Source organism: Spermophilus citellus (assembly GCF_964194105.1).
Source record: "Spermophilus citellus genome assembly, chromosome: 4".
Classification (NCBI taxonomy): Eukaryota; Metazoa; Chordata; class Mammalia; order Rodentia; family Sciuridae; genus Spermophilus; species Spermophilus citellus.
The window spans coordinates 160040779-160067570 of NC_138185.1; the positions used below are offsets into that span (position 1 = coordinate 160040779).

At 50.8% G+C, this 26792-nt stretch overlaps 1 protein-coding gene across 4 annotated transcripts in view; it reads right to left on the reverse strand.

The window, feature by feature from the left end:
- The window catches only part of SPTB (spectrin beta, erythrocytic), a 122602-nt gene that overhangs the window by 12767 nt on the left and 83043 nt on the right, over positions 1 to 26792 (reverse strand). For all 4 annotated transcript variants that reach the window (XM_081292551.1, XM_081292553.1, XM_081292552.1 and 1 more), the window contains 17 exons: positions 21656 to 22412; positions 21003 to 21205; positions 20810 to 20900; positions 19491 to 19637; positions 17208 to 17475; positions 16634 to 16836; positions 16064 to 16153; positions 12080 to 12358; positions 11616 to 11746; positions 10496 to 10700; positions 9848 to 10222; positions 8296 to 8540; positions 6780 to 6918; positions 6252 to 6336; positions 5072 to 5268; positions 4731 to 4780; positions 4133 to 4211 (listed from right to left, as the gene is read on the reverse strand). In XM_081292551.1, the coding sequence (XP_081148677.1) occupies positions 4133 to 4211; positions 4731 to 4780; positions 5072 to 5268; positions 6252 to 6336; positions 6780 to 6918; positions 8296 to 8540; positions 9848 to 10222; positions 10496 to 10700; positions 11616 to 11746; positions 12080 to 12358; positions 16064 to 16153; positions 16634 to 16836; positions 17208 to 17475; positions 19491 to 19637; positions 20810 to 20900; positions 21003 to 21205; positions 21656 to 22412 (3544 nt within the window). The remainder of the gene's footprint in view (positions 1 to 4132; positions 4212 to 4730; positions 4781 to 5071; positions 5269 to 6251; positions 6337 to 6779; positions 6919 to 8295; positions 8541 to 9847; positions 10223 to 10495; positions 10701 to 11615; positions 11747 to 12079; positions 12359 to 16063; positions 16154 to 16633; positions 16837 to 17207; positions 17476 to 19490; positions 19638 to 20809; positions 20901 to 21002; positions 21206 to 21655; positions 22413 to 26792) is intronic.

Consider the following 26792-nt stretch of genomic DNA (forward strand, 5'->3'; position numbering starts at 1 on the left):
TGCTCAATCTTTTGGTGATCCAGAGCATTAGAATGACTAGAGAGAAGATAACAGCCCCTGCATCCAGATGGACCACCCAAGGGTCAAGTTGCCAACTTCAAAACCCTGTCTGAGACACCTCCAACTGAGTCTCATCCTGAGTCCACCAGTATCTGAGATGCTCTGAGACAGCCTGAAAGAACTTAGGAAGAGCGGAAGTTCTTCTTAAGCAGAGGGGCCAGGAAGAGGACGTCTGACCATAGCAGAGAGCTGGGCACAGCCAGCAGTGGGCAGATGTTCAGGGAGCCACGCCAGGCTGCAGGCAGACACACCCCTGCCATGCTGACTCAGGCATCCTGGGGAGACAGGACCACACCCAGGTTTGGGGGCAAGCTGACCTTCTTTCCAGGCTGGGCCCGCCCATTTCCAACAAACATAGGATTTGCATTCACTGCAAAATGTCTGAAAAAACTGCTCTTAAGGGAGAGGAGGGAAAGCCTGGGGAAGCTTGTTTGGGCAAGAAACACAGCCGCTGTCTCCACACCCACATGGCTTCCACCCAAGGGCGTCAGAGCTGAGGGGAGGCTGCTGCTGGGGGAGTTTCACAGGTTGCTAAGAGGGTGATGGAAGCTGGGGCCAGCTAGGCCCTGCAGCGCTGCCCCACACCTTCACAAGGGCGGCTACTTTCCCAAAGAGACCATGGAAGGGAGACAAGGGATGCAGGAATTCTGACTCTGTATGTTCAGCCCTGACGGGATGCTCACTGCCCCTCTGCAGGGAGGCCCACTGTGCAGTCATCTTGGAAGGCCACTTGCAAGAGTGGCATCTGTGAGCTGCCCTTGGGTCAGTTTTCCTTGACAACTTCCTGAAGGTTGATCATGAAGGGCACCTGGGCAGCTGCTCTTTGCAGTGGTCTTATGTCTCAGGGTTTCCCCTGCAGTGCAGACCCAACTATCCCAGAAGCTTGGGGACAGTCAGGGTATGTTTGTCCCCAAACAATGAAGGAAATCCTCTCTTGTCACAGCCCTTGGGAGCACCAATCCCTGTGAAGGATGTTACATTTTCACAGCGCTGGAAGGTGAATTCCTAGAGCAGGTCCTTCTTTCTGCCCCCAAGCCAGGAAAGAGGCAGTGTGTAGGACTATGTCCTGGGGGTTGGGGACCCTTTAGTCTAGGGGCATTCCCATTCTCTCCAACACCATGGAAATTGTCTCTTTCCCTCCCAGGAGAAAAGAACATGTCACCACCAATGCTACATTGGGGAGTGTGAGGCATCTGGAGCCTGGAAGTTGAGGGACACTCCAGCCCTATTCAGGGCCATGTACCCAGGTGAAGGGGGTTTGCATGGGCAGAGGGTGTGGGGTGAGGTGACCCTGGCCAGAGGCTCTCATGCACCAGGCCCAGGCACTGCTCACTGCTCACTGCTGCCACAGGCACAGAAAAGCTAGCAGGTCCCCTTCAGGGCTCTGTCCTTGGCAGCAGCAAAGGTCTGACCTGGTCTCTCTTCCCCAAACAGGAGAAAAGACAAACACCCTGGCCCTTTAGCTCTTCTTCCCGGTCCCGGCCTGGCACTGGCTGGTGCCTGATAAACGAACCAGGTACCTTAGAGCTAAGAACGAGACCACAGGAACACCTCCCCAGCCCCTCCCTTGAATTGCTACAATGCTGACATAAAGGAACATTCTAGACTTTCTGTAATCCCACAGAGAGGCCTTTATAAGGGCAAGAGACTCAGGGTCATTATCTGAAACCAGGGGCAAGTTTCCAGCAGAATGGACTAGAATCCAGATGCCCTGATGTCTTTGGTTAGTGTTGCTTCTGTGTGGCCTTGCACACGCTTACCTGTAGGAAGGGGTTGCTTTTACCCAGGACGTGCACTAACGTGGAGAGGCCAGAGGTGAGGGGAGCCAGCGTTACTGCAGTGATGGGATGGCAGCTCAGACACTGCGTGTACACATGTGTGCGCATGCACCCCCGGGGAAGAGGTGGACTGGAGTGTGTGCCTGTCTGGACAGGGCAAGGGTGCCTGGGCCACTCCCAGCCGCCCCCCAGCAGGAAGCGACATGCACTAGTAAGGGGTTTTACATGAAGCAACACGTATCTACTCTAGAGGGCACCAATGCCACACTGCACACACACGAGACCAGCAGGAGAGCCACTGGACCCCAGGCCTGTCCCAGAGAGGAAGCCGAACCTTCCTGGGATGGGCCAGAGGTTCTGTAAAGGGCAGGAACGGGGGAGGCTGGAGGAGTCAGCAGCTGGCTTTGTGAGGAGCCTTGCGAGGCTGGATTGGTGGTTCTCCATCCTCCTGTCTCTCTCATGCCAGAGACTGACAGACTGGGCGTTAGCCCTTCCCTCTGTGTTTTGTGGATCCTCATGAAAACTTAGATGCTCAGAAAGGAGAAGCAGCAGGAAATCGGTTTCCAGGAGGCCTCTGGCCTTGTGTTCATTTGATTCACCATCTGGTTTCTTTCTGGAACCAGGCAAGGGCCAGTTTTCCCATCTGGCAGAGTGGCTGGCTCTCCAGGAAGGGTCTCAGATGTGGGCTCACTCATCTTCCCCCAAAGAGACACTCAGGTCCAAGCAAGTTTTATTCCCCCCAACCCAGTGACATTCAGGTGCTGGATGGAGAAGGCTCTGATGCACATGTGATTACATTTGCACAAACATATATGACACAGACAATGGTGGAATTGCTCAGGTGGTCACGAAGGAGCCCGCACACCAGGACACCATGGCATGCAGACACACAGGGATGCAGGGCAGAAGCGCAGGTGGGAGCAGGAGGCAGGGACAGTCCCAGCCTGTGTCCACAGTCCACTTCAGCCCCCAGAGTTTTCTCTCCCTCCGATGGGGGCTGGTGCTAGAAAAAGGGGCTGGAACATGGTCGGCCATAGAGATGTTGGGCACTTCCGAGGGGACTCCCCAGAGAGGCCCTCCAGCAGAGCCCAGCAGTGCCCTCTGCTGGGCATGATGGGCTGGTACAGCTTAGAAGGGAGGCAGAGGGAGATGTGTGTGTTTGTGTGTGTTAGTGAGAGAGACTGGGGGAGGCAGGGTGCTCAGATCCGAGCCTAACAGAGATTCTGCATAGGGAGGAATTACTATATGCATTTTTCTTTTTTTCTTCTCCCCACCTCCTTCTAGGTCCTTGTGCTTGTTCGACAAGTTGTATGTGTATTCTTCTGGGGTGGTTCATGTACCAGGAATTTTCACCAAGAATACTAATCTTTCTTAGTCCCCACTCAGAAGTCAGGCAAGCTCACCTGGGCACTTGAAGGATCTGTTGCTCCCTTGACCCCCAGAGCCACATGCCATGAGAGCTCCACACAGTAGAAAAGCCGTGCCAGTTTCATGCTGATTGTTGCTCTCTTCTCAGCCCATTGCTCCCCAAAGTGGCCCTGTTGCGCCCTTCCAGCCCCTCCCCCAGCCAGGCCTCCATCACACCCTCCTTTTCTACAAATTTTGGGGCTAGTCCCCCTGACACCCAAAGCCCTGGGATTCTCCCTCACTCCTGCAGGACCCTTCTAGTCTGTCTGCCTCAGAACCAGCTCCACATCCAAACTCACTGGTCCAGGTCAGTAGAAAGAGGGAGAGAGCTCTGCATGAGAGGGAGGAATCTGCTGAAAGGGTGGGTCTCCCCACTTCATTGCCCAAATGCCTGCGAGGGTGGTGGGCAGGCAGAACGGGATGTCTACTGGTTCATGTCTCAGGTGTGTGTGTGTGTGTGTGTGTGTGTGTGTGTGTTGTATGGAGTCAGGAGAATGGGAAAAAGGAAAGTGTACAAAGTGAATCCTCCCTGTATAAAGTGCTTCTCCAGATGTAAATAGTGATAAGTTTATGTAATAAAATTTATTATACTAGATAAAACCAAACTAAGAGAGTCATGTCAGTGGCTGGCTGTCAGTTTCCTCTGGGTTGGGAGGAGGAGGGGAATTACTCTAAGAATTAAGAAAACCTAAGTGTAAAAGTAGACTTGATGGGAATGAGGCTTCTGGGGACACAGGGGTAGGAGGAGGGCCTGGGGAGCAGGGTGGCACATGCCCCATTCTCGCCCTCTGCCCTGGAGGAGCCTATTTGCGGCGGTGGGGAGGAGGAAGATGATACTCTGACAGCAACGACTCCAAGGAACTAGACAAATGGGACATGAAACTGACCGGGGATGTTCTCTCAGTCGCCGCACGGTGGGGAACTCGGGGAGCCTCCCCTGCTGTCTCGCCTTCCTCCTCTTGAGGCCTAAGGAAGACACAGCTTCTCTTTAATGACAGGTGCCTCACTGAGGCCGGCGCCTCCCTCCGAGGCCTGAGGCCTGGCTTCAGTCCGCTCTGCGCACATGTGCCATTCATCATCCCACCAGACTTCCATCAGCCCCAGGTGCTCAGAAAGGAGCCGCCCAGAGGCTTGATAGATGGGAAAAGTGAAGCACATGCTTCAGAAATGGACAAGTTCCAGGTTAGACAGCCCTGGGGGCGATGTTGGGGGGCTGGCTCCCTGAGGGAAAGCCCTATCTCAGCGGCAGCCACTGCTGGCCTCCCCTTCCTTCCTGTGCAGGGCCTTGGGTCACCTGTGACGAGGGCAGCAGAACATTGTGGCTTCAAGCTCCGTGCACTCTGGGTTTCACTGACAAGGTGCCCAGGATCGCGGGGTCAAGCGTGTCTGGTTCAGATGTCCAGCTGCCATCAAAAGCTCCTCCTCCTCCTTCCCACCCACCCCTCTCACAGAGCGCTGCTCCTCAGACACACAGCCACCACTCACCCGGGCTCCTCTGCAGGTCTGTCTGGGGTCTGGCGTTCTTTAAGCTCAAGCTGGGGAAGGAAAGGGGGAAGGTCAGAGTAGCCACGGGCAGAGCTGGGTTCTCAGGTGACCTCTCTCTAGTCAGGGCCCTGCGCCCCAGCACACCCTGGGGTTTGCCCCTCTCCCTCCCAGATGCCCCTTTTCATCTCTGGCATTCAAAGGTGAGTACGGTCTGCTGCCCGGCTTTCCTCTCCACCTGCCCACACTCTTACACCTGACACCTGGCCAGAGTTCTGGGACACCCCCCCGCCCACAAGGCAAGGCTGCTGCCCTCCCCAGCCTTCCAGCCTGTCCCAGCTCACCGTGGTGGGCTTCTCCAGAGCAGCAAAGCGCTCTGCCCAGGTGGCCGTGGACTTCTCAAAAGCCTCATGCCTCTTGAGCAGCTTCTCTACGCTGTCCACAGTGTGGCCAAAGTCCCGGCTGGCCAGGTAGGGCTCCTGGGCAATGAGCCATGCTTCGGCCACAGAGGCATCCCTCGAGAACTGGCACACCTCCAGCACTGCCGCGAGAACAAGCCAAAGACCCACCCGCAAGGCCAGGGGGCCTGTTAGCATTCAACAGTCCATTCCTGCAGGGACCTAGGTGGCCAGTGGCCAGGTACAAGGACCACAGGGGTCCCTAAACTGCATGAATATCTTGCTCAGTTCTGAATCCTGCCCAAGGCCACTCCATGCTCACTCTGGGGTCCTACCCCATCTCTATCAACAATATATATATATATATATATATATATATATATATATATATATATATATATATATATATATCCCGGGGATTGAACTCAGGGGCACTCAACCATTGAGCTACATCCCCTATTTTGTATTTTATTTAGAGATAGGGTCTCACTGAGTTGCTTAGAGCCTTGCTAAGTTGCTAAGGCTGGCTTTGAACTTGTGATCCTCCTACCTCAGCCTCCTGAGCTGCTGGGATTATAGGGGTGCACCACCGCACCCAGCCTAATAGCCATATTTTTAAAACACATTAATTGAAACAAACTGTTTTGGAAGCCAAATGCAGCTTAGATGCCTCTCTTTGAGGAACAGTCTTCTGCCCTAATTCTCTTGCTGGCCTTTGTCTCTCATCATTGTGGATGAAGAGCCACGCCAACCGGACCAGGCCTTTTTGGCTCACAGCTCCTACCCGAGAGGCGAGAGTTTCTGCACCTCTCCTCAGCCTCCAGCCACTGGAGGAAGGAGTCCCTGACTGATGCTCCTTAGAGCAAATACCCAGCGCACAGGGGAACGCCGCCCTGCACCTCCCCAGCCTCAGCTCAGCAGAGACAGCAGCCCAGCATGGGGTAGACTGGGAGTGGGGCACCTGGTTGCTGGAGGGAGGCTTCCAGAGCAAGTCTGCTTGATTTTCTGCCTGGTCCCCTGTCACCAGAAGCCCGAAGCCACCCTATTACAGCATCACCCTCCCTTCCTCTGCTCCAGTAGGGGTGAGGCCCTGCCCCCAGGTCCCCAGGCCCTGCATTGCACTCACACATGTGGAGCCGATCATCTCGGGTCACCCATTTATCATTCATCTCCTGCCTCCTGATCAATACCTGCTTCAGTTTTTCCTGGATCTGTAGAGAGGAAAGGAGAAAAGCATGGGCTTTTGGTAACCCTTCCCTCTCTCTGAAGCAGCGCACAGATGGCTGCAGAGAATGCCAGGCTTGGTCACACAGGCCTGGCTTCAAGTCTTGGCCTTGCTACTTGTCAGCTGTGCCGTCTTGGGCAAGTTACTTAACCTCACTGAGATACTTAAATATGCCTCGCCTATGAGATGGGGTCATCGACTTCTAAGCATGCGCACCTATGGGTGATGGGTAGAGGGTGAGCCTGCTCTCCTCTAGTGAGAGGCCAACTCCTTAAGATGGAGAATAGGCTGGGTGTGGCTCTGATTCCTGACCCACAGGCAGACCTGATGCTCCATAAGTGAAAGATAAGTTCCTCAGAAGTTCCCCCACTGCCCTACCAAGAAGCTGCCTGGCCAGTAATATGGGGACAAGGACACGAAGGGGCTCACCTCCTCTGAAGCCTGGTGTTGCCGCTGTAGCAGGGACTCCCCGAGATCCACACAGGTGCTGAAGTTCTTGGCCCGGGTGTTGATCTCTGACTTGATGCCCTGGTGATACTTCAAGAGTAGTTCCACGGAGGACACATCCCTGGGGGCAGGACAGGGCCAGGGAGGCAGTTGGGGAAGAAGGAAACTCTGGGTCACTCTGGCAGTGGGGGGGCTGCCTCTCACTTGCTTCAGGGAGTCTGGCCAGCTCCCTCCTGTCTCTCTGCTCAGCCAACAAGTCCAGCCCCACCAGGAACACTGATGTCCTAATGCCTTCCCGTGGCTAGTGGCCAGGGCATGGGTCCCCAGAAGCAGCCAGGGGATACTATTCAACAGTAGAAAGGAATGAGGTGTGGCTCAGTGGTAGAGCACTTGCCTAGCATGTGTGAGGCCCTGGGTTGGATCCTCAGCACCACAGAAAAAGAAATAAAATAAAGGTATTGTATTCATCATCATTTTTTTTTAAAGGAATGAGGTACTGCTTCATGGTACAACAAGAATGAATCTTGTAAACAGACTAAGTGAAAGAAGCCATTCACAAAAGACAATATATTATGTGATTCCATTTCTATGAAAAATGTTCAGAATGGGCAAATCTAAGGAGATAGAAAGGGGTGGCTGCCAGGGATCTGGGGCAAGAGGCAAAGTGAGTGGCTACTAATGGGGATGAGCTTATTTGGTGGTGGGGGGGTGATGAAAATCTCCTAAATCTGGATTGTAGTTGATAGTTGTGTAACTAGGAATATATAGCTGAGCGCAGTGATGCACACCTAAAATCCCAGCAGCTCAGGAAGCTAAGGCAGGAAGATCTCGAGTTCAAAGCCAGTCTCAGGAGCTTAGGGAAGCCCTAAGCAATTTAGCAACATCCTATCTCTAAATAAAATATATTTTAAAAAGGGCTGGAGATGTGGCTCAATGGTTAAGCACCCCTGGGTTCAATCCCTGGTAACAAAAACAAAACAAAACAAAAACTAGGAATAGATAAATACCACCGAATGGAACACTTTAAATGGATGAAGTATAGTGTGTGAATTATATCTCAATAAAAATGTTAAAGATAACAGTATGGCCACTGAGGTGGGTGCCTTGCAGGCAGAGGGACAGAGAGTCGTCAATAATTACTAAATGGACACTAACTGGGCGGACAGCTCAGAGCTCACTGGTGCTCACTGCTCAGGAGCCTGACTCCACCTCTCAGGGATAATCAGCTCCATCCTGAGTTTTAGAACGGCCCCATATGCTGGAACCTGGGGAAGGTCCCATGGACCTGTCTTGGACCTGTCCAGCTTTGGAAGTGTGAGTTGACAATGGTCACTGTCCCTGCTGGACAGGCTGAATTTCTCCCTTTACTCTGAAATGGTCAGTCCTCCCAGAACCTGAGCCACTGAGGAATTCACCTCAGGTGCCCCTTAGGAGAGGAGGAGCCCTGGGCAGCACCCTTGTTTGCCAGCCTCACCTATCATGGAGGATGCCCCCTTACCTGGGCCTCTCCTGGGTATCGATCTGCCGGATGATACCCTCCATCCAGGAAAGCAGATCCCGGACCATGCTGAAGAAGCGGAACTTGTCTGCCGTGTCCACGAGTTGAGTCCGGCGCCCAGCACAGGCATCGAGCAATGCCTGCCAAGCAGCAGACACCTCCTGTTCCTTGTTATGGATGGCTTCTGCCTTCTCCCCGGCGTATGCCGTCTGTAGGCGGGTAGCCACATCCTGGAACTGCTGTACCTGTGGTCAGGCAAAACCAGACATTGTTCCCTGAACAGAGGCATCTCAGGCCTGACACTGGAAGGACATCTGTCTCTTGTCTCCTCCCCAGAGCACCATAGGAAGGCTCCATCCTCTGCCCAGCAGATGCTGTAGAAGGATCCCTGCTTGGGCGCCTCTGTCTACCCAAGGAGTTTGGATGAGTATTTGGGAGTGACAGCAACTCAATACCCTTTGATCTCCTTAGAGGTACTATAACGAGAGCAAGTGTGAACCAGGCACCATTCTAGACAGTTTATGTTAACTTTGCATCCTTGCAACAATCCCATGGAAAGGGAATTTCATTATCCCTGCTTTTGAGATGAGGAAACTAAGGCATAGTGAGGCCAAGTAAATGGCCCCAGGTCCCTCATACTACCTGGTCAAAGGGACAGCTGGGTTAGAGCTGTGCTCCTGGGCCCCTGTTCTTAACCACCGCCACATCTTCAGGAAGGAGCTGCATCAGATTCTCAGGGACAACAAATTCTCATTCCTGAGACCTCAGTGTGGCTACACCTGTCTCAGGGATTCTGGTACCACCAAGCACAATGGCTGCACACCAGGTCCCACCTTCTCTGTCAGATAAATCTCTGAAAGGTCTACTTCCAGGTGAACCAGGGGCCCAGCCCGACCTACCTTGGTGTCATCCCTGAACCCCACTGGGCTGGCCTGGGACTGCATAGCCAGTGGAGGCCTGGGGGACCTTTGGCAGCTGGGGCCTCTCACCTTTGTCTTGTTCTATCACACCAAGCTCTGGGGGAACCCTAGGGAGCTGCAGAGGTGCCTCAGCAAATATCCCAGTGATTAAGAGTGTTGAGAAAGCAGATCTTGGGAATGCCCCAGCTCCCATGGGAAAGACTGGCCTGCTTGGGGACTATGTATGTAGGGCCCATGGCCAGAGCACCAAAGCCTCAGCCCTGGCTCCACTGGGTATCTGCACGTTCCCAGGTCACTAACTGGCTCTCTGCACCTTGCTTTCCTCTTCTACAAAATGCAGACAGTGTTAGTACCTCAGAGGGGGGCTATGAGGATCCAGTGCTGCATATATCGCTTAGAACAGTGCTAGAAGAGCACTATGCATTAGCTAATAATATTGCATAAGGTATTTTATGCATTGTTTTTTTTTTTTTGTGAGAATTCAGTTTAAAGTACTTCTGAAGTTAAAGAGCATCTGAAAGCCACAACTCCCTGTTCTGAGCTGTTAGTTCTCTAAGGAAGAGAAATCGCCAGGTGCCCATTCTAGAAGGTTCCCCTCCAGGAGCCAGGTGGGTGATGGCACTTGTGGGCACCTGCACTCCCAGCAAGTGGAGCTCCCGCTCGAAGGCCGTGTGCACCCGGTGGAAGGACTCAGCAGTGCTGGCGTCCAACCCCACGTCCTCAGGCAGCTCGCGGTGCTTCTCGTCGATGAGGCCCAGGATCTCCACCCCAGTGTAGAAGTAGCGGTGCAGGTCATAGGAGGCCGCCAGCAGCTGCATGCGGGTATCGATGAGCTCCAGCAGGTCTGCCCACATGTCATTCAGCCCGTCCTTCCACTCGGCAATGGTGGCCGCCTCGCTGTGGCCTGCATCGATGAGTCGCTCAATGATGGCATTCACATTGTCCACCCGCTCCTGCCCGATGGCCCCAGTCTCCCGGGCAAAGTCTCGGAATTTGTCCCGAAGCATCTAAACATGGGGCAGACAGAAATGGGGTTAGTGGGGCTCAGGGGCAGGTGGGTGTCATCATGCTCTCAGCTGCAGATGTTGCTAGGTGGCCACTGTGACCATCTGACCCTGACTCTCAGTCTTTCCCCAGGGCGGCCTGAGCCTGCTGGCCACACCTCACCCTGGTGTGACTGAATCCCTGTGCGATGCCCTGCAGTGGTAGGAGCACCGTGAGGGTCTGGAACCATGGCTGGCTGTGTCTACTGCAGAGAAGGCAGGAGCTGTGGTACTCACAGTCACGTGGTCAAAGTCTTGCCCCATTTCTTGGGACGAGGCCACCATCTCCTTTTCTGTAATCCACTGTTCCAGGTCGTCAGCCTCCCTCTTCAGCTGGAATAGATGGTACATGTTCTCCAGCTTCCGCCTGCGTTCCTCTGCCATGTCCTTCAGCCCCGCATACTGCTTATCCACTTGCCCCTGAAGTCTGATTATCTGTTCCCTGGAATTCAATCCAAGAAATCCCTTTAAAGATGGCCAGCAAGAACCCAGAGCAGCTGACTCAGAGGAGCTGACCTACGCCTCCCTAGATCCCTAGCATGGACTGGCGGGGAGTGAAGCTTAAGGGAAGTGATAGTGGTTTTTCTTGGGGAAGAGTTGGTGAGAGAAGGAATGACCCATTTGGCCACAGTGCCTCAGGGGAGGGCAGGACTCTGTCATGGAGTTCTGTCCTGGTATGACACTTGCTGCCGTAGCCCTCCCTCTGGGAAGCTCTCAGGTACACAGGAGGCCGATGGGACAGTGCTGAGAGGGCTCCGGCAGCAGTTCCCCTGCCTAGCTCTTCGGGGGCTCGGTCCTTGGGGTTCTCTGGGAGCTGTGTGGCTGCGAGGATACAGTGGAGGATGCCCTAAAGGCAGCAGAGGACAGGGCTATAACTAGGGCAAGCATGAGGAGTCTGGTCAGTGGGTTCTAATTTATGCAGAATCCCTGCAACTCAACAGTTCAGACGGGTGTAATTTTCTACTTTTGCTTTGACATAGGATTCTGCTGAGGATTTTATGAGGTCCAGAAGTACCTTCTGAACCATAAAAAGAAAAGCAAAATTAGTCTTCAGTGTCTCATAGCATATTCCAATTCTTCAAAAGACTGCAGCTTTAAGTTCAACCAACGCATAGTTTTGCTATTCCATTCTCTGATTTTTTTTTTTTTTGCAAACCAGGCCTTAGGTGGCCCACGTTGAAGTCCCTCCCACAAGACCAAAGCATAAAATGGGACTGGGCCAATCCACAGTCCAGAAACTTCTATATTTGGGAACACTGTTTCGATTTTCCTTTCTTGGACCTGGAGGGATTTTGGCTGGTGGGGCTCCTGGCCTGATGCCCAAGACCTGCAGAGTCACTTCAGGAGACACACGCACCCCTCGGGGTGTCCCGCGGACAGCAGGCTCTGGGCCCGGCCGGCCAGCTGCTTCATGTTCCTCCCATACTCCTCCACGGTGCGCTGCTGCCTCAAGTGCCGCTTGAGCATCACGATGGCACCCTCTTCATCCTAGGAGGCAGCAGAGGTCAGCGCCACAGAGTTTGGAGGTGCCCAGCGAGGAGAGAGCCGTGTGCCTGCCCCTCCTGCCTTTCTGGCTCACCTGCTCTCGCCTGCTCCGTGCCCTTCCTCACAGGCCCTCTGCCAAGCTGCTGACCCCATGAAAACTTCCTAACTCAACCCAACTTTGAGAGACCTTTCCCTTCGCCCAACCCTCTCCACAGGCAGGGAGATTGCCTGGGTCCCCTGTACACCGCCTCCCTACTCTTTCCACCCCGCTCACTGCCCGCTCCAGCGCTCCTGTCCATCTGGGCACCCCAGCCGGCAGCCCCTGGCCCAGAAGACCTTGGGGGGCTCATCAGAGAAGACGTAGAGCTCCTGCTCGCTGATCCAGGCCTCGGCCTCCCCGGCGTCCAGGTAGTACTGCTGCGCCTCATGGGCATCCCGCAGGCGCTGCAGCCGCCCAGCCGCCGCCTCCCGCAGCGCTGCCCACGAGTCTTGCAGGTGCCCCAGGCGTTCCTCGATGTCCTGGAGGTCCATCTCCGCCGTCTCCACGAGCTGCCGTCCCCGCTGCAGCACGTCCTCCACCCGTGGCGCGTGGCCCAGGATCTCGTTCTGCAGTGTCTGTGACCATAAGGAAGGGTTCAGGGGCAGAGTCCTCCCACCAGGTATGGGAGCCCATTTCTGCAGGACCAGGGCACTGTGGGCCTCTCTCTGCCACCTGCTAAAGCAGAGCAGGTGATGATAATTAAAGCTGCCTGTGACCACCTGCCAGCAGGACGCCAAACACACCTGTGCCTCCTCCTTCGACCCTCATAGCTTTCTGAGAGTAGCATTTGGGAACTGGCACATGGCAATGAAAGAACTTGCTGGCAGCCGGTGGCAGAGCCAGGAGGGAACAGAGCCCCACCCAATTCCAAAGCCTGGGCTCTCGACTGCTCCATACCCCGCCTCTGCTCAACAGAACTTGATCTCTTAGGTGTACACACTGGAGGGAAGGAAAGCAATCTTGGAATGGCCACCTGACATCCTCTTTTAGCAGCTTTTGCTCCAGATACAAGAACAGTTGGTGGCTGTCCCTGTGTAGAGTTTGGGGTTTGGTTTTGTTTTTCCCTATTTTTATTTATCAAACCTTTGTGAAAAAGTGTATTATTTCCTTTCTGAGCCTTTGGTTACCAAAATGGCCTTTTCCTCTGCCTCTGATGACTGGGTCACCTTTGCCTTCAGGAGGCCCCGACACACGTACAGGATCCTTTCTGGGTCCTTGAAGTCACACTAGCTGCTTCTCATATGATTCTTGGCCTCTTTGCACCTTGTTTCTTCTCTCTCTTTTAAAGGCCATCTCCCCATGCCTTTAAATTCCATCTAGAAGGCAGAGGTGAGAGTCCACAGAGGTAGGACGGTGACTGCCAGCACTTTAAATATTTATGAAACTGGGCTCAGTGATGCACACCTGTAATCCCAGTAGCCTGGGAGGCTGAGTCAGGAGAATTGCAAGTTTAGACCAGCCTCTGTAATTTAGTGATACTCTGTCTCAAAATAATTTTTTTTAAAAGTGTGGGGGTTGCTGAGGATATAGCTCAGTGGTAAAGCACCCCTGGGTTCAATTACCAGTACAAAAAAAAAAAAGAGAAAGAAACAAAGAAAAAGAAAAATGTTAAACTATGGGGTTTTGGGTTGTGGCTCAGTGGTGGAGCACTTACCTAGCACGTGTGAGGCCCTGGGTTCAATCCTCAGCACCATTTCCCCATTTTTATTTGTCAATATTATTATTTTTATTTATCAATATAAAAAATAAAGTTATCATGTCCATCCATAACTAAAAATATATTTAAAAAAGAAAAAATGCAAAAAAAAAAAAGAAGAAAAGAAAAATGCTGGAATAGTAAGATCCACAAGGCACCTAACCTGGTGACATACGTTTTTGTACTTTATATTCAAAATCTTAATTTTTGAGGATTTTCTGTGGGCTGTGCAATTGTATTCAAATAGCCCGTGTTGCCAGCTCTAGTCGGCCTCTTTACTTTCTCTGAGATCTTATGACCTCCGCCTGGTGCCTTAAAAAAGTATTTCTATCTCTTTTTAAGCAATTGCCCTCTAGTCTTTCTCCCTGTTTTCATTCATTCCACAATTTATTAAGGTATTATGTACATACCAGATCCTGTTCTAGGGACTAGGGACTAAATGGAGAGAAGAAGAAGACCTGTGCCCTCTTAAAGTTCCTAGTCTCACAGAGGAAACAGATGTGAGCATGGAAATAAACAGAGTCTGGGCCATCTTCCCTTGGTGCTACGGGGAAAATACACAGTGGAATGAAGAAGGGCTGCCAGGCTGTGGTGGTGGCTCCTTTGGCTAGGAGAGTCAGGAAGAGCCTTTCTGAGGAGAAGACCTTGGAGGGAGCCATGAACAGTGAGAGGGAGGCAACCAAAGGTTTGGGGTGAGTGTTCCCAGCACAAGATATGAGTCCATGCAAAGGCTCTGGGGTGGAAAGGAGCCTGGACTGTGTGATGCTACAAGGGCTGGAAGAGAAGAGCTAGTGAAGGGGGCTGAATGGGACAAGTGATGTGATTTAAAGGTAGGCAGAAACTAGACCAGGCGAGGCGACGGCTCTTAACCCTGGCGGCACATTGAATACTCCAGGAAAACAGGTGCAGCCGGGGCCCCACTCACAGAGATACTAATCAATGAATCTGAGGTGAGATACTAATCAATGAATCTGGCATTTGTATGTTTAAAAGTTCCCCAAGTGACTTTTAATGTGCAGCCACCTTGCAGGATGTGTTCTGGCTATAACGGACAGCTGCTAGAACAGTGGTTCTCAAAGTGGGGGCTCCAGCTCGCTGCATCTGGAGCCTAGCTAGAAATGCAAATCATTGGGCTCCCCTACCACCACCCAGTGAAGCCTAGCAACTGTGTTGAACAAGCTCCCCAGGCCAATGGGCACTGAAGTCAGAGCCCCTTCCATGGAGGGTTTTCAGGGAGGAAGGGATACAAGGGCTTGTGCTTTAGCAGCCTAGACCCAAATAGTCTTTACTAGGGCAGCCACACTCTCTGAAGAGCTTCCTTCCCTTCTTGGTTAGGGCAACCCCATCTGTATTTGTCTTGCCCTTTTCCTGAAATAGCAGCTGCCAGCCAGGGGAGTGGAAACCTCTAGGTGCTAATACTTACGGAGGCTCAACAGACTCAAAAGTCTTCGGTGCTGGAAAGACTAGAGCTGGCTCATTGCACAACTGAGGAAACTGAGGTCCCGAGGACACTTTCTCCCATCAGCCTTCCTCCTATAACTGAAGGCTGTGGCATCAACTGAGGCTGAATCTCTACCATCCCCTAGCGCAAGTCCTTGCGTGTGGCCACTGGAGCCTTGGTGATTAGATCATGTCAACTGGAAACAAAGGTTCCCGGGGAGGGAGAAACCTCTCTGAATATAGTTCATGCCTTTGCACAGTTGCTGGGCTCCAGTGGTCTGGGAGCAGATGGCAGCTGCAGTTATTTGGGAGGACAGGAGTGCTTGCCGTGCCATGACCTTCCTTCCCCAAGGAGTTGCAGTACTGACTTGACACTCTGGGACACATTGCTCTTTTCTGTGATCTAAGTTCCTGGGCTCTCCTTGTTGATCCAGAGAGCTGACCAGGCAGGAAAAGGGACTCTCTGCCCAAGAGAAGGGACTGAGGCCAGCTCCTGACCAGACATGAAGCCACTGTGACCCCACCCAGCTGGCTTCCTTGAAGATTCAGGTTCCCTCTGCTGCTCTGACACAGAGGAAGTATTTGGCATCTGCTATGTCCAGGATTGTGACCAGGGCCCAGTCTGGCCTAAGAGAGCTGAACAGCAGTTGGATGTTTGCTTCTAGGACTCTAAGTCCAAGTTCAGCAGCTTTCTCATGGGGTTTGAGCCCACTGGAGAAGTGGGGCCTATGTACCTTGATGACAGCACACTTTCCAAGCTCAGCCCTCAAAGAGAACAAGGCAGTGTTAGGGCAGAAAACCCAGGAGTTATCAGCTTCTCTTGGGGAAGCCACTGAATTCAGGACTGCGAAAACACATTAAATCCAGGCCAGGGGCTCCAGGGTCCTGCACCCACCCGAGCCTGATGGAGACTGAATGGCCCCAAATCCCCAAATACCATGATTTCTCCTTCTTCTGGGATCCTCCCAGAGTTCTCTCTGCTCTTTTTGCAGTGAGATTTTAAATATAGTTTATGGATCCCCAAGTCCCTAACAGGAGCGATAATCTGCTATGGCTGACCTTCTGCAGATCAGGGTTGGGCTATACCCCAGCCAGGTAGGGGCAGGGAGAGGCAGGTGCACTGACCAGGTGAGACAGGGCTTACCTGGTTCTTCTTCATGAACAGCTGCACTGTTTGCAGGTTAGTGCCATAGTCGGCTGACTGGGCCAGTGGCAGCCTCTCCTCCACCCAAAGCTGCAGAGACAAAAGGCGGGGGGATAGCTGATGACAAACACAGCCACTTTCTCCCAAGTAACCATCAAGGGCCTGAGAGTGCATTGTCGGCAGTCTCCCTGGTTCCTCCCAACACTCATTAGGGTCCCCCACCCACTGTTTTATAGATGGGGATGTTCTGATATTTTGAACTGAAGTTCCACTTGTTCCTGGTCAGACTGTGAGCAAGCCATAGCCTGGATCTTGAACCCAAGGCTGTCTGAACCTAAATCCCAGGCTCATCACCATCAAAATCAGCCAGGGACTAATGAGTTACCATCCAAAAAGCACTGGCTTGGCTTTGCTTCCCAAATTAATGCAATCATCACAGCAACCCTATGAAATAAGTGGGTGAGATGACCAGTCATCTGCTGCCAAGAACTGCTATGGGCAGTGGCCAGCTACTCCTGGTAGCAGCTGGCGGCTCAGCCCTGGGGGGTGGAGAGGCTGCAGCCCACACACCGTCTCATCCTCTAAGTCGCGGCTGATCTGCAGCTTGGCTTTGGATAATTCCAGCTGCTTCCTCCTCTTCCCCAGAGGTTCCAGGAGGTCCAGGAATCTCTTCTCGATGCTCAGGTCAGCGTCTCCCGCCTCTTCTCCCAGTGAGGGTGCCTGGCCAAACAGCTCCTGCAGCTCCTCCTTCCGCACATTCACCTGGTCCTCCACTCTCTGAGACACAATGGGATAGCACAGCACTGGCCTCAGCACCTGGGCAGTCCCTCCTGGCTCTCCACCCATCTCTCCCCCGCCTATCCTGTTAGCCCCAGTTTGAGCTCAGCCTCCTCCAAGAAGTCTCCCTGGCTGCCCTCACTCATCCTTCCCTCCTCTGAGTACCTGCCCCATATTTCTTATGCATCCTTTTATCGGACCCCTGCCCTACTGCCAAAGGGGTTAGGGGATGGATTATGAATCATAAGACATTTTCACATGATAAAAGCAAGTCCACCAGGAGGAACAAAGGCACTTGCTTTATGGTTTCAGGTTTTCTCCCCAAGATCTTTTGTAGTCTAACAGTTTGGGTCTACAGCCTGCTCACGTGCCTTCAACTTAGCCAACATCCGGTTGACACTGGTCAGGTCCTTGCCCGGGTCATCCGACCGAAGCTGGTCCTCCATGGCGCTGATCCATTTGTTGAGGTCAGCGTGGGTCTGCAAGCGCAGGTCGGAGCTCCTGGCGGCTGAGAGTTGTAGGGTCTTCTCCTTGGTGGTGGCTTGTAGCTCATCCCAGAGCTGGTGCAGTGTGTCCAGCCTCTGGGACACCACGGCTTCAAATTGGGGCTTCTCCTCCTTCAGCTGCCTTCCTTCCTGTTGGGGAATGGAGATAGCTCAACCTCTGAGGCTTCGGTGGCCTCTGAGCAGTCCCATTCCAGGCTGTTGCAAGGGGCTTTTGGAGTGGAGGTCAGTAAGGCAAAGAATCAGCACAGAACTTGATTTGGTAAGGTTCCACTGAAACGGATCTGAGCCCCTGGAATTATTGAGGGTAAACAATTCAGGGAGACCACTGTACGGGGGGCTGGAGATAGGGGTCAGCTGGTACTGAAAACACAAAAGATTCGTGATCTATCCAGGTTCAAGCAAACCAGAAACCTTCCTTGGGGTTCCAGAAGTTGACGTTAACCTTTGGTGATACCTTTAATTATTGAGGTTGCCTTATCTGGTTTTTTGCCTGTCTAAGAGTATTTTTATGGGGTGCATATCATGTGATAGAACTTAAGCCTAGAGGCATATACAGCCAACAGTAGTCAATGTTTATGGAGAATCTTTTATTTTTATTTTATTCCTGAATTGATTTATTTATTTTGGTCCTGGGAATTGAACCCAGAGGCATTTTACTACTGAGCTACATCCCCAACCCTTTTATTTTGATTACAGGACCTTGCTAAGTTGCTGATGTTGGCCTTGAACTTACAATCCTCCTGTCTCTGCCTCCTGAGTCACTGGGATTACAGGCATGCGCCACTACACCTGGCTTATCAAGTCTTACAATTGCCAAATACTATCTTGAGTTCGTTACTTGTCCTTAAGTATTCAGCACTCAACTCCATTGCTTATGTGCTATTATTATCCTATTTCAGAGATGAATCTGAGGCTCAGGGAGGCAAGGGAGCCAAATTATCTGGCTCCAGAGGCTGCGCCATTAACTGCTGCACAGCATGGCTTTGTGTGGACCCTAGGCCTGCTTCTTCCTGGACAGGAACAGCAGGCTGAGCACAGGGACATGATTCCCAGATCTAACCCCTGTTACTGGGCAAGCTCATTAGAGAGCAGTCCTCTATCCAGAGGACTATGAGGGCTATGAATGATTGCTTCCTGGTAATTTTGCCCATCCAAACAATGAGGGTTAATAGCTTCCTTGCATGACTCTGGTCATTTCGTGTATTCCCCTGACCCTGTCAGGACAGTCCTGGAGTCCTGGTAAGGATAATAAAAGGCAAACAGAAACATCTACTGTCCTAGCACGGATGTTGAAAGCTCCAACAGGGGTGTGTCTTCATTGCCCTGGACTGTCCCAAATCAGGGGATCCAGAAGAGGCACCGGTTATGACCAGACTTAATAAGACTTGCTGGGGCTGGGGTTGTGGCTCAATAGTAGAGTGCTTGCCTGGCATGTTTGAGGCACTGGGTTTGATCCTAAGCACCATGTAAAAATAAAATAAAATAAAAAAGATATTGTGTCCATCTACAACTAAAAAAAATTTTTAAAAAAAGACTGGCTGAATCGGGATCTCTGAAGATTGAATAACTATTTAGAAAAGTTGTTTTTCACTGCCAAATTCTATACTGTCCAGTAAGCTTCAAGACAGTGTCTTTGTTGTGGGTGAAGCCCTATTCTCATGCATATATCTGTTATGGTTGAGATATTCAGTGTCTCCCAAAAACTCATGTGTGAGATAATGCAAGAAAGTTTAGAGGTGAAATGATAGGGTTATGAGAGTTTTAATCTAATCAGTGCATCAATCCCCTGTAGGCAGGTAGGGTATGGCTGGAGGAGGTGGGCTCCTGGGGCTTGCCTTTAGGATCTATATTTTGTCCTTGTTGAGTGGAAACCTCTCTCTGCTTCTTGGTGGCCATGTCTTGACCTGCTTTCCTCTACCCAACTTTTTGGCCATGAAGTCCTGCCTCATCTTGGGCCCAGAGCAATGGAGCTACCATCCACAGACTGAGACCTCTGAAGCCATGAGCCCCAAATAAACTTTTCCTCCTCTAAAATTGTTCTTGTTAGGTTTTTTTTTAATTATTGTTTTTGTCCCAGCAACAAAAATGCTGACCAAAACAATATCTGAGCAGAGAGTTTCCCACCACCCACTCATTCTACTTACTGCATCAATGTTCTCAAGCCACCCTTGGTGGGACTCCAGCTCTGCTAGAAATGCCTGGTGCTTCAGCCATTTGTTGTGAAGATTGCGAGCTTCATCATAGGAGATATCCGGGGTAGTCAGCAATTTGTCATTGATCCAGAGAGTAAGCTGTGGGCAGAAAGAGTCTGATGGTCTGATGGCGGGTTGTCATTGCCAACTGCCAACATTCCCTGACTGTACATTTTTGTCCAGAAAGAGATCCAGGGGAGGAAGCATGAGCACAGAAGAGAACTAATCTCTTAACTCTGGATCCCTAGGCTATAATGTGGCCTTAGATATATTTTCCTCACTAGAGAGTATGTGATGTGAGACCAGGGATTATTTATTCTTCTCTCCCTATTTCCAGGATCTAGCACAGGGCCTGGTATATTATAGGAGCTCAGTAAGTTTTTACTGAATGGATGGATAAAATCCCTCCTTGGCAGTAGGTTGAGAAATCATTAATAAACACAGAGAAAATGGTATGTGAGGGAGAGGCCAGGGACAGATCATATAATTAAAAAGAAAGGAAGAACTGTGATGAGCATTCAATGCTTCCAAGATGTCCTGGCACCATACCAAGCTTGCCTTGTGCCAAGGGCAGAGGGAGATGAATACAAAATTGTCTGGACTAGGAAGAAAGGGGATTGTAGGGAGGAAGTCAGGGAAAGCCCCATGACAAAGGAATTCCTGTCAATGGAAGGACTTGGGAGGGCAGATTCAAGTCTTTCCTTATAGAGTGAGTCCCAGATGAGCAAGGACCTTCTGAGCCAGCAGTTTTCCGACTGGGAGATTTGTTTCAGATGCATCCTTCTCTCCCCTGTTCCTTAAGGTCCTGACTTAACAGTGCCCGGGTGGGGCCCAGGAGTCTGCTTTAACAAGGGCCAATGGCTCCACAATTTGCAAGGCCCAGAGCAAAATACAGATGTTCAAAGGTATCACAAGTTTTCAGATGGCAACAGCAGGACATTACCAAGCACAGGGTTACACGCTCTTGAAGCCAGTCCTGTTCAGGCCCTTGGGTGATTCCAATATAGAGAATTCTCAGACTACTCCTTGAGAATCCCTATCCTAAATCTGGCCAAAGGATGACTTTTTGGATTGGTTGGGAGGTGGAGGGAAGGAAGGATGTGGAATTGAAGATTAAGAGGATGACCTAGGCAACTGAGGACCCTCAGTTCTCCATTCGTGAAATCCTACCACTCCTAGGTGAGAAAGGATCCCTGTGACCTCCCACCTCTAGGACACTTTGCTCCCAGACAGCAATCTCCTGGAAAGCGAGCCCTGCCTGCTGGCCTCACCTCCTGGCAGTTCTGGAGGAAGTTCTGTAGCTCTAGGTTGTCTCTCAGAAGAACCGAGAGCTTCTGGGCATTCTCATTGTTGTTCTGGTGTCTAGAAAGGAAGCCAAAACCCATCACCATAACGCTGAATCTGGGCCCTTGCCCAGCACCCCAAACCCCCTGGGTAGTTTAGGTAGCTCGAAGCAGAGAATACCTTTCTTCAATCAGTTGCACCTTCTCCTTGATCTTGTCAGAGTACAGGTTTCCCTCAGCTACCAGCTTGTTTCCAGAGTCCACGGGACTCAAGACCTTTTCCCGGTTGCTGTCCATAGACACCAAGAAATCCTCGAACTTGCGGATCCCAGCCTCTGCACCTTCTAGGGAGTCTGGGGGCTCCGTGTGAGTCAGAGTGTATTCCTGTGAAGGAAGTTTCCAGACAAGGCATGAAGACTAGCTGAGGAGGTGGTGAGGGCTCCTGCCAAGCAGTAACACCACATGCAGTCACAGAGGCTGGGGTGTGAATGGCGTCCCTTAGAATTGGGCAAAAAGAAGACTCTATGCTGGGGCAAAGAGGACCCAGGGTACCCAGTGAACGGTGTGTCTAAAGTCACACGGAAGGGGAGCCAACCAGGGCAAGATTCACTTCTGTAACTTCTGACTGACCCGAGAACAAGACAGTCTGGGACTCAAGGCTGGAAAAGGCACATGAGGAAGAAGAAAGAGACCCCCATCCCCACCCCAGTTAATCACTATGAAGAGCCCAAGGAAAGCATCATTTGGCCCCAAAGTTCTACGGCTCATCTGAAGTCTCACCACCAGTGGCGTTGCCCTGGTGAGAGAGAGCCCCAGCCCTGCACGCCTCTCTACCTGGCTGCTGAGGATGGCTTCCGCCTGCTTGGCATCTTTCTGGAACTCCTGAAAGCCGAGGCACTGTTCGAGGGAACGGCCGCGGCTCTCCCACATCCGGCACAGGGCGTCCCAGCCAGCATCTAGACCCTCCAGTCGCTGGCCTAAAAGCACGTACTCCGGGTCTGTCTGGCCTTGGATCACCTTCTCTCCGGCGGCCTTCACCTTCTTGAAGTTTTCTTCGTGCCCGTCAATCTCATCCTTGATGGATTTATGCTGCTGCAGGAGCTGCTCAGCCTCTGGGAATGACTCAGTCATGTCCTCAGAAGCCACAGCCTTCTGGGCCAAGGACAGCCAGGTCTGGAAGTCATCTAGATCCTGCAGGAAGGTCTGCAGCTGACTGGCTTCACCCAGTGAGTCCTCCTGGCCCTTCAGGGCTTCCTGCAGGCCCTTCCACAGCTCCTCAACATATGCCTGCCGCGACCCAATGTCCTCCTTCAGTTCGGGATGTGACTCCATCAGCCGCTGAGACTCACGCTCTAGGGCACCCACACGGGCCTGGATTGCGGCCACATCACGCTCCAGCCCTGTCAGCTTTCTCTGGATGGCAATGACACCCGCCAGGTCCCGCCCCAGGTCCTTTGTAGACTCCACAACGCTTGTCTTGTCTGATATCCACTTGCCGGTCTCCTCACAGTCCACGCAGTAGTTGTGCACCCTGAGGGCTGAGTCCACCGCCTCCCGCCGCTCTGACACCATGTTCTGGAATTCCTGCCACCTGCCAGAGTGGGATGAGACCCAGAGGAAAGAGAGATACCTTGTTCCTTAACCCTTCCTAGAGGGTATCCCTTCCCAGATTTTCACCCAGTCCCCACCATAGACTTTGTATGCTGAAAAACAAAAAGTATCTACCTAACAAACTGGATGAGCAAAATTCATTTGTCTAATTTTACTCAAGAGCTATCTAACCAACAATCAGATCTCTGATCAGCAAGGGGCAAGCAGTGATGTGATTCCCAACCACAGGTAAGGGAACTTGCAAGTCAAGGTCGCACGTGTAGCTGGACTTTGGGAAAACACAAAGTTCAACTTCTCAGTGCTACAGAAGCAACAGGCATTCAGTAGAAACCATCCTTTGAATTTTGATCTTTTCCTGGGCTATTGATAAAAATTACAATATTCCCTGGAGATACTGGGCAGGGGCAGTGGGCTGCTGTTCCAGTCAACCATGAGACCATGAGGGTAAATAATGGATGCTCTCTGGTGTTCTGTGTTCTAAACTAGGATGTTTGGTAGGTTAGGCAGAGAAAATGCATTTTATTTTCTTTTTTGAGCGAGGGTCTCATTATGTTGCCCAGGATGGTCTCAAGGAAACCTCTTACTTTAGGTTCCCAAGTAGCTGGGAGTAGTGCCACTGTGCCTGGCCAAAATGCATTGTCTACTTAAAATATTTTCAGTTTACAATGGAATTTTCAGGCTGTAACTCCATCATAAGTCACGAAGCATCTGTATACAACTTCCCCAGAGTTTTAGAAATGTTGAAAATAATTAGAAAGCTCACTTGATTAACTTCAAGGATACTTTAGGACATAGAGTGCCAGAGAAACCCTGCCCTGCCCAAGACATGTTAAAAATTCCCTAGAGCCTAAAAGAAAAGAGGCCTGGTGAAAAAAGAGCAGGAGGAAGAGGAAGAAGAGAAAGAGGAGAGGGAGGAAGACTTTGGCTGGGATCTTAATTAAAATGGGTAACATTATCTTAACCATCAAGTGCAGTGTTGCTATGAAACAGGGAAATATACTAAGGTCTGGCAGATGTCCCAGGGACCTGGGTTGCTCCACAGCACATAAGCCTCTTTTAAAGAGTTACCCATCAAGCCAGGCACGGTGGCACACACCTATCATCCCAGAAGCTCAGGAGGCTTTCTGCTGGAAGATCATGAGTTCAAAGTCAGCCTTAGCAATTTAGTGAGGCCCTAAGCAACTCAGTGAGACCCTGTCACTAAATAAAATATAAAAAAGGGCTGGAGATGTGGCTCAGTGGTTACACCCCTGGGTTCAATCCCCAGTACAAAAAAAAAAAAAAAAAAAAGAGTTGCCTATCAGCTAGGCCAGATTACCAGAGGTACCTCCCTGGCCCAGGCTTTCTCATTCTGCACCATTATAATATATAAGTACATGAGAGGATGTGCACTGCTCCTGCACCAATTGAACCCATCTCTCTTCTATTACCCACAAGGGAATGAAGCATTAGATTAGACTTGACCTATGGAGTATATGACTTAGAGAAAAAAATAAGCCAAGCTCACAAAATATCTATTGTATAAAGGACCGTGTACATGGCACAAATAAGGCAGAGAGGATGAAGGGAGCTGTAAGGAGTGATGAGGAGAAGAGGACAGATTTCACAGACGCCACCTGAGCTGTGCCTCCAATGAGGTGAGCTATTTAAGAAGAGGACCCTGAGGGGCTGGGGCTGGGGCTCAGAGGTGGAGCGCTCACCTAGCACATGTGAGGCACTGGGTTCGATCCTCAGCACCACATAAAAATAAATATAAAAGTATTGTGTCCATCTACAACTAAAAATATTTGAAGAAGAAGAGGAGGAGGAGGAGGAGGAGGAGGAGGAGGATCCTGAGACTCTCTTTCATCTTTGTATCCCAGCACCCAGGTGTTGGAAGTGGAGGGCCTAGGTAGACAGGCCAGGTGGAAGGCACTGTGTCATTCCCAAAGTAGACAACAGTGGATAGTCTGCTCTGAAAGACAGGTCTGCAGAAAGAAGGCTTTCCCATGGGAAGGGATTGGGAAGACCATGAGCGAGAAAAGCAAGACCTGAGGACTTCTCAGCTCTCCTCCTAGATGATGAGGTCCCTGTGCTCTGGGGAATTCTGTGCCTGGCACACAGATGCTCCTCTGAGGGTGGGAAGCTAGGGGAAAGAAGCTGAAGGCTTTCTCCAAGTTGGTGTAAAATCATTCTGAATTGACAGTGAAATGCCCCTGCAAGAGGGTCTGGCTGTGCCCCTGGGCAAGAGGTCCCAACGTGATTGTCCAGGCCTTTCCTGTGTGGCCTCCATGCAGCCACCAAGTGAAGCCCCCATAAGGAGAGAAGCTGGGGTTGGGTCTAGTCTTCCTCCCAATCCACACTTTCCTCTTACATAGCACCATCTCCAAGGAGGAAGTTGGTATATCCACTCTATTTACTGGCATCAGGCAACACTGGGAACCCAGTGTTGGTCCTGGGCCCAAGATTTTTTAGAAAAATCTTGGTTAACTAGAATGCAGAGTGAAGATGATCACACATTCGATGAGCATTTGAATGACTCATATGTGCCAAGTAGGCAGAAATATTTCAGCTTTGTCCCTGTTCATTCATTCACTAAGCATCTGTCACACAACTTTCACATGCTGTGTGTAGTACACTGACCTGGGCACTGGGAATATGGCAAAGAATAGAAAATCTTGTTTTCACTCAAGTGGGCAGGGATGAATACATGCATCTGTAATCACCAAGGGTGATAACATGCAAAGAAAAAAAATGAAGCCAGATTATGCTAGAGGCAGAGAGGACTGGTGAGGACAGTGTGCTTCTTTCATGGGGTGGTCAGGGAGGGCTCCTCCAGTAAGCTGACATGGAGCCGAGGCCTCAAGAATGTAGGAAAGCAGGCCAAGTGGATATCTGGGAAAAGAATATTCCAAACAGAGTGAACCTAAGACCAGAATGTGGTTGTTATGCAAAACATGGTGGGCACAGGTAGAGATACAGCCCTTCGTTTGCCTATAGGTAAAGTAGGCAAGTCCTTCAGCTCACACATACATACAGTCCTGCACATATAACAATATTTCATTTGTGATGCCTACCACTTAAAAAATGTTGCAGTTGTAGAAAAGTCACAGGGCAGCATGTTACCTACCTGGTTGTGGTGATGCTGGTGAAAGGCCTACTGCATTGCCGGTTGTATAAAGTCTAGCACACACAATTACGTACAGTACATAATACTTGTAACAATAATAAATGATTGTTACTCAGTGGTATTTTTTTTGTGGTGCCAGGTATTGAACCCAGGGCCTTGCACGTGCTAGGCCAGGGCTGTACCATTGAGCTACTTCCTTGGTTCTATGTTACTGGTCTACATATTAACTATACCTACACCTGAATGTTATTTTAGAGTGTGCTCCTTCTGCTTGTAAAAGTTTATTGTGAAACAGTGTGCTGTGTCAGCCAGCAGCCTCAAATATTTCATGTTTACCGTGTCTCTTGATTGCATAATTTTTTCTTGTGCTTGATTTAATCTCATGTTGTTTTGTGCATTGTGGCTCTAGGAATAACAGACCGTAACACACACACATACACACACACCCTTAGAGCACAGGTGTGTTGTGGGCTAGACCATTTAAGTTTACATAAGTACACTCTATCTACAATGGTCACATGATGATGAAATTGCCTAATGACTCATTTCTCAGAGTGTATTCCTGTGTTAAGTGATGTGTGACTATAATTATAATTCAACGCAGGATGTGAAGCTTGAAACCAGTGCAAAGGAGGGAAAGATCATTTTTCATCTGGGAAAATTGGAAGGAGATGAACTTGCACTGGCCTAAAGGACAGACAGGATAGGGACCAGAGGAGAAGCACAGTGACAGAGAAGAGCAGATGCAGGGAAGTAGGACTGGGGTGGAGGAGTAGAACAGTTGTTTTGAAAACTATTTGAAGAGCTACACATGGAAGATGAATCAGGGGCTGGGGATGTGGCTCAAGCGGTAGCGTGCTCGCCTGGCATGCGTGCGGCCCGGGTTCGATCCTCAGCACCACATACCAACAAAGATGTTGTGTCCGCCCAGAACTAAAAAATAAATAAATAAATAAATTCTCTCTCTCTCTCTCTCTCTCTCTCTCTCTCTCTCTCTCTCTCTCCCCCCCCTTTCCTCTCTCTTTAAAAAAAAAAAAAAAAAGAAAATATAGTATTAAAAAAAAGAAGATGAATCAGAATAAATTTTAACATCTCTAAGTATCAGAGTGTACAAAAGCCACATGTACAAGTTCCAGGAGGCAATTTCAACTCAACATGGAATCAGACATTCTAACCAAAAGAAGTTGCCCCAAAGAGGGTGAGTTGCATTGTGAGAGGGTGGGCTTCCCATGCCTGGTAGACCAGATGACT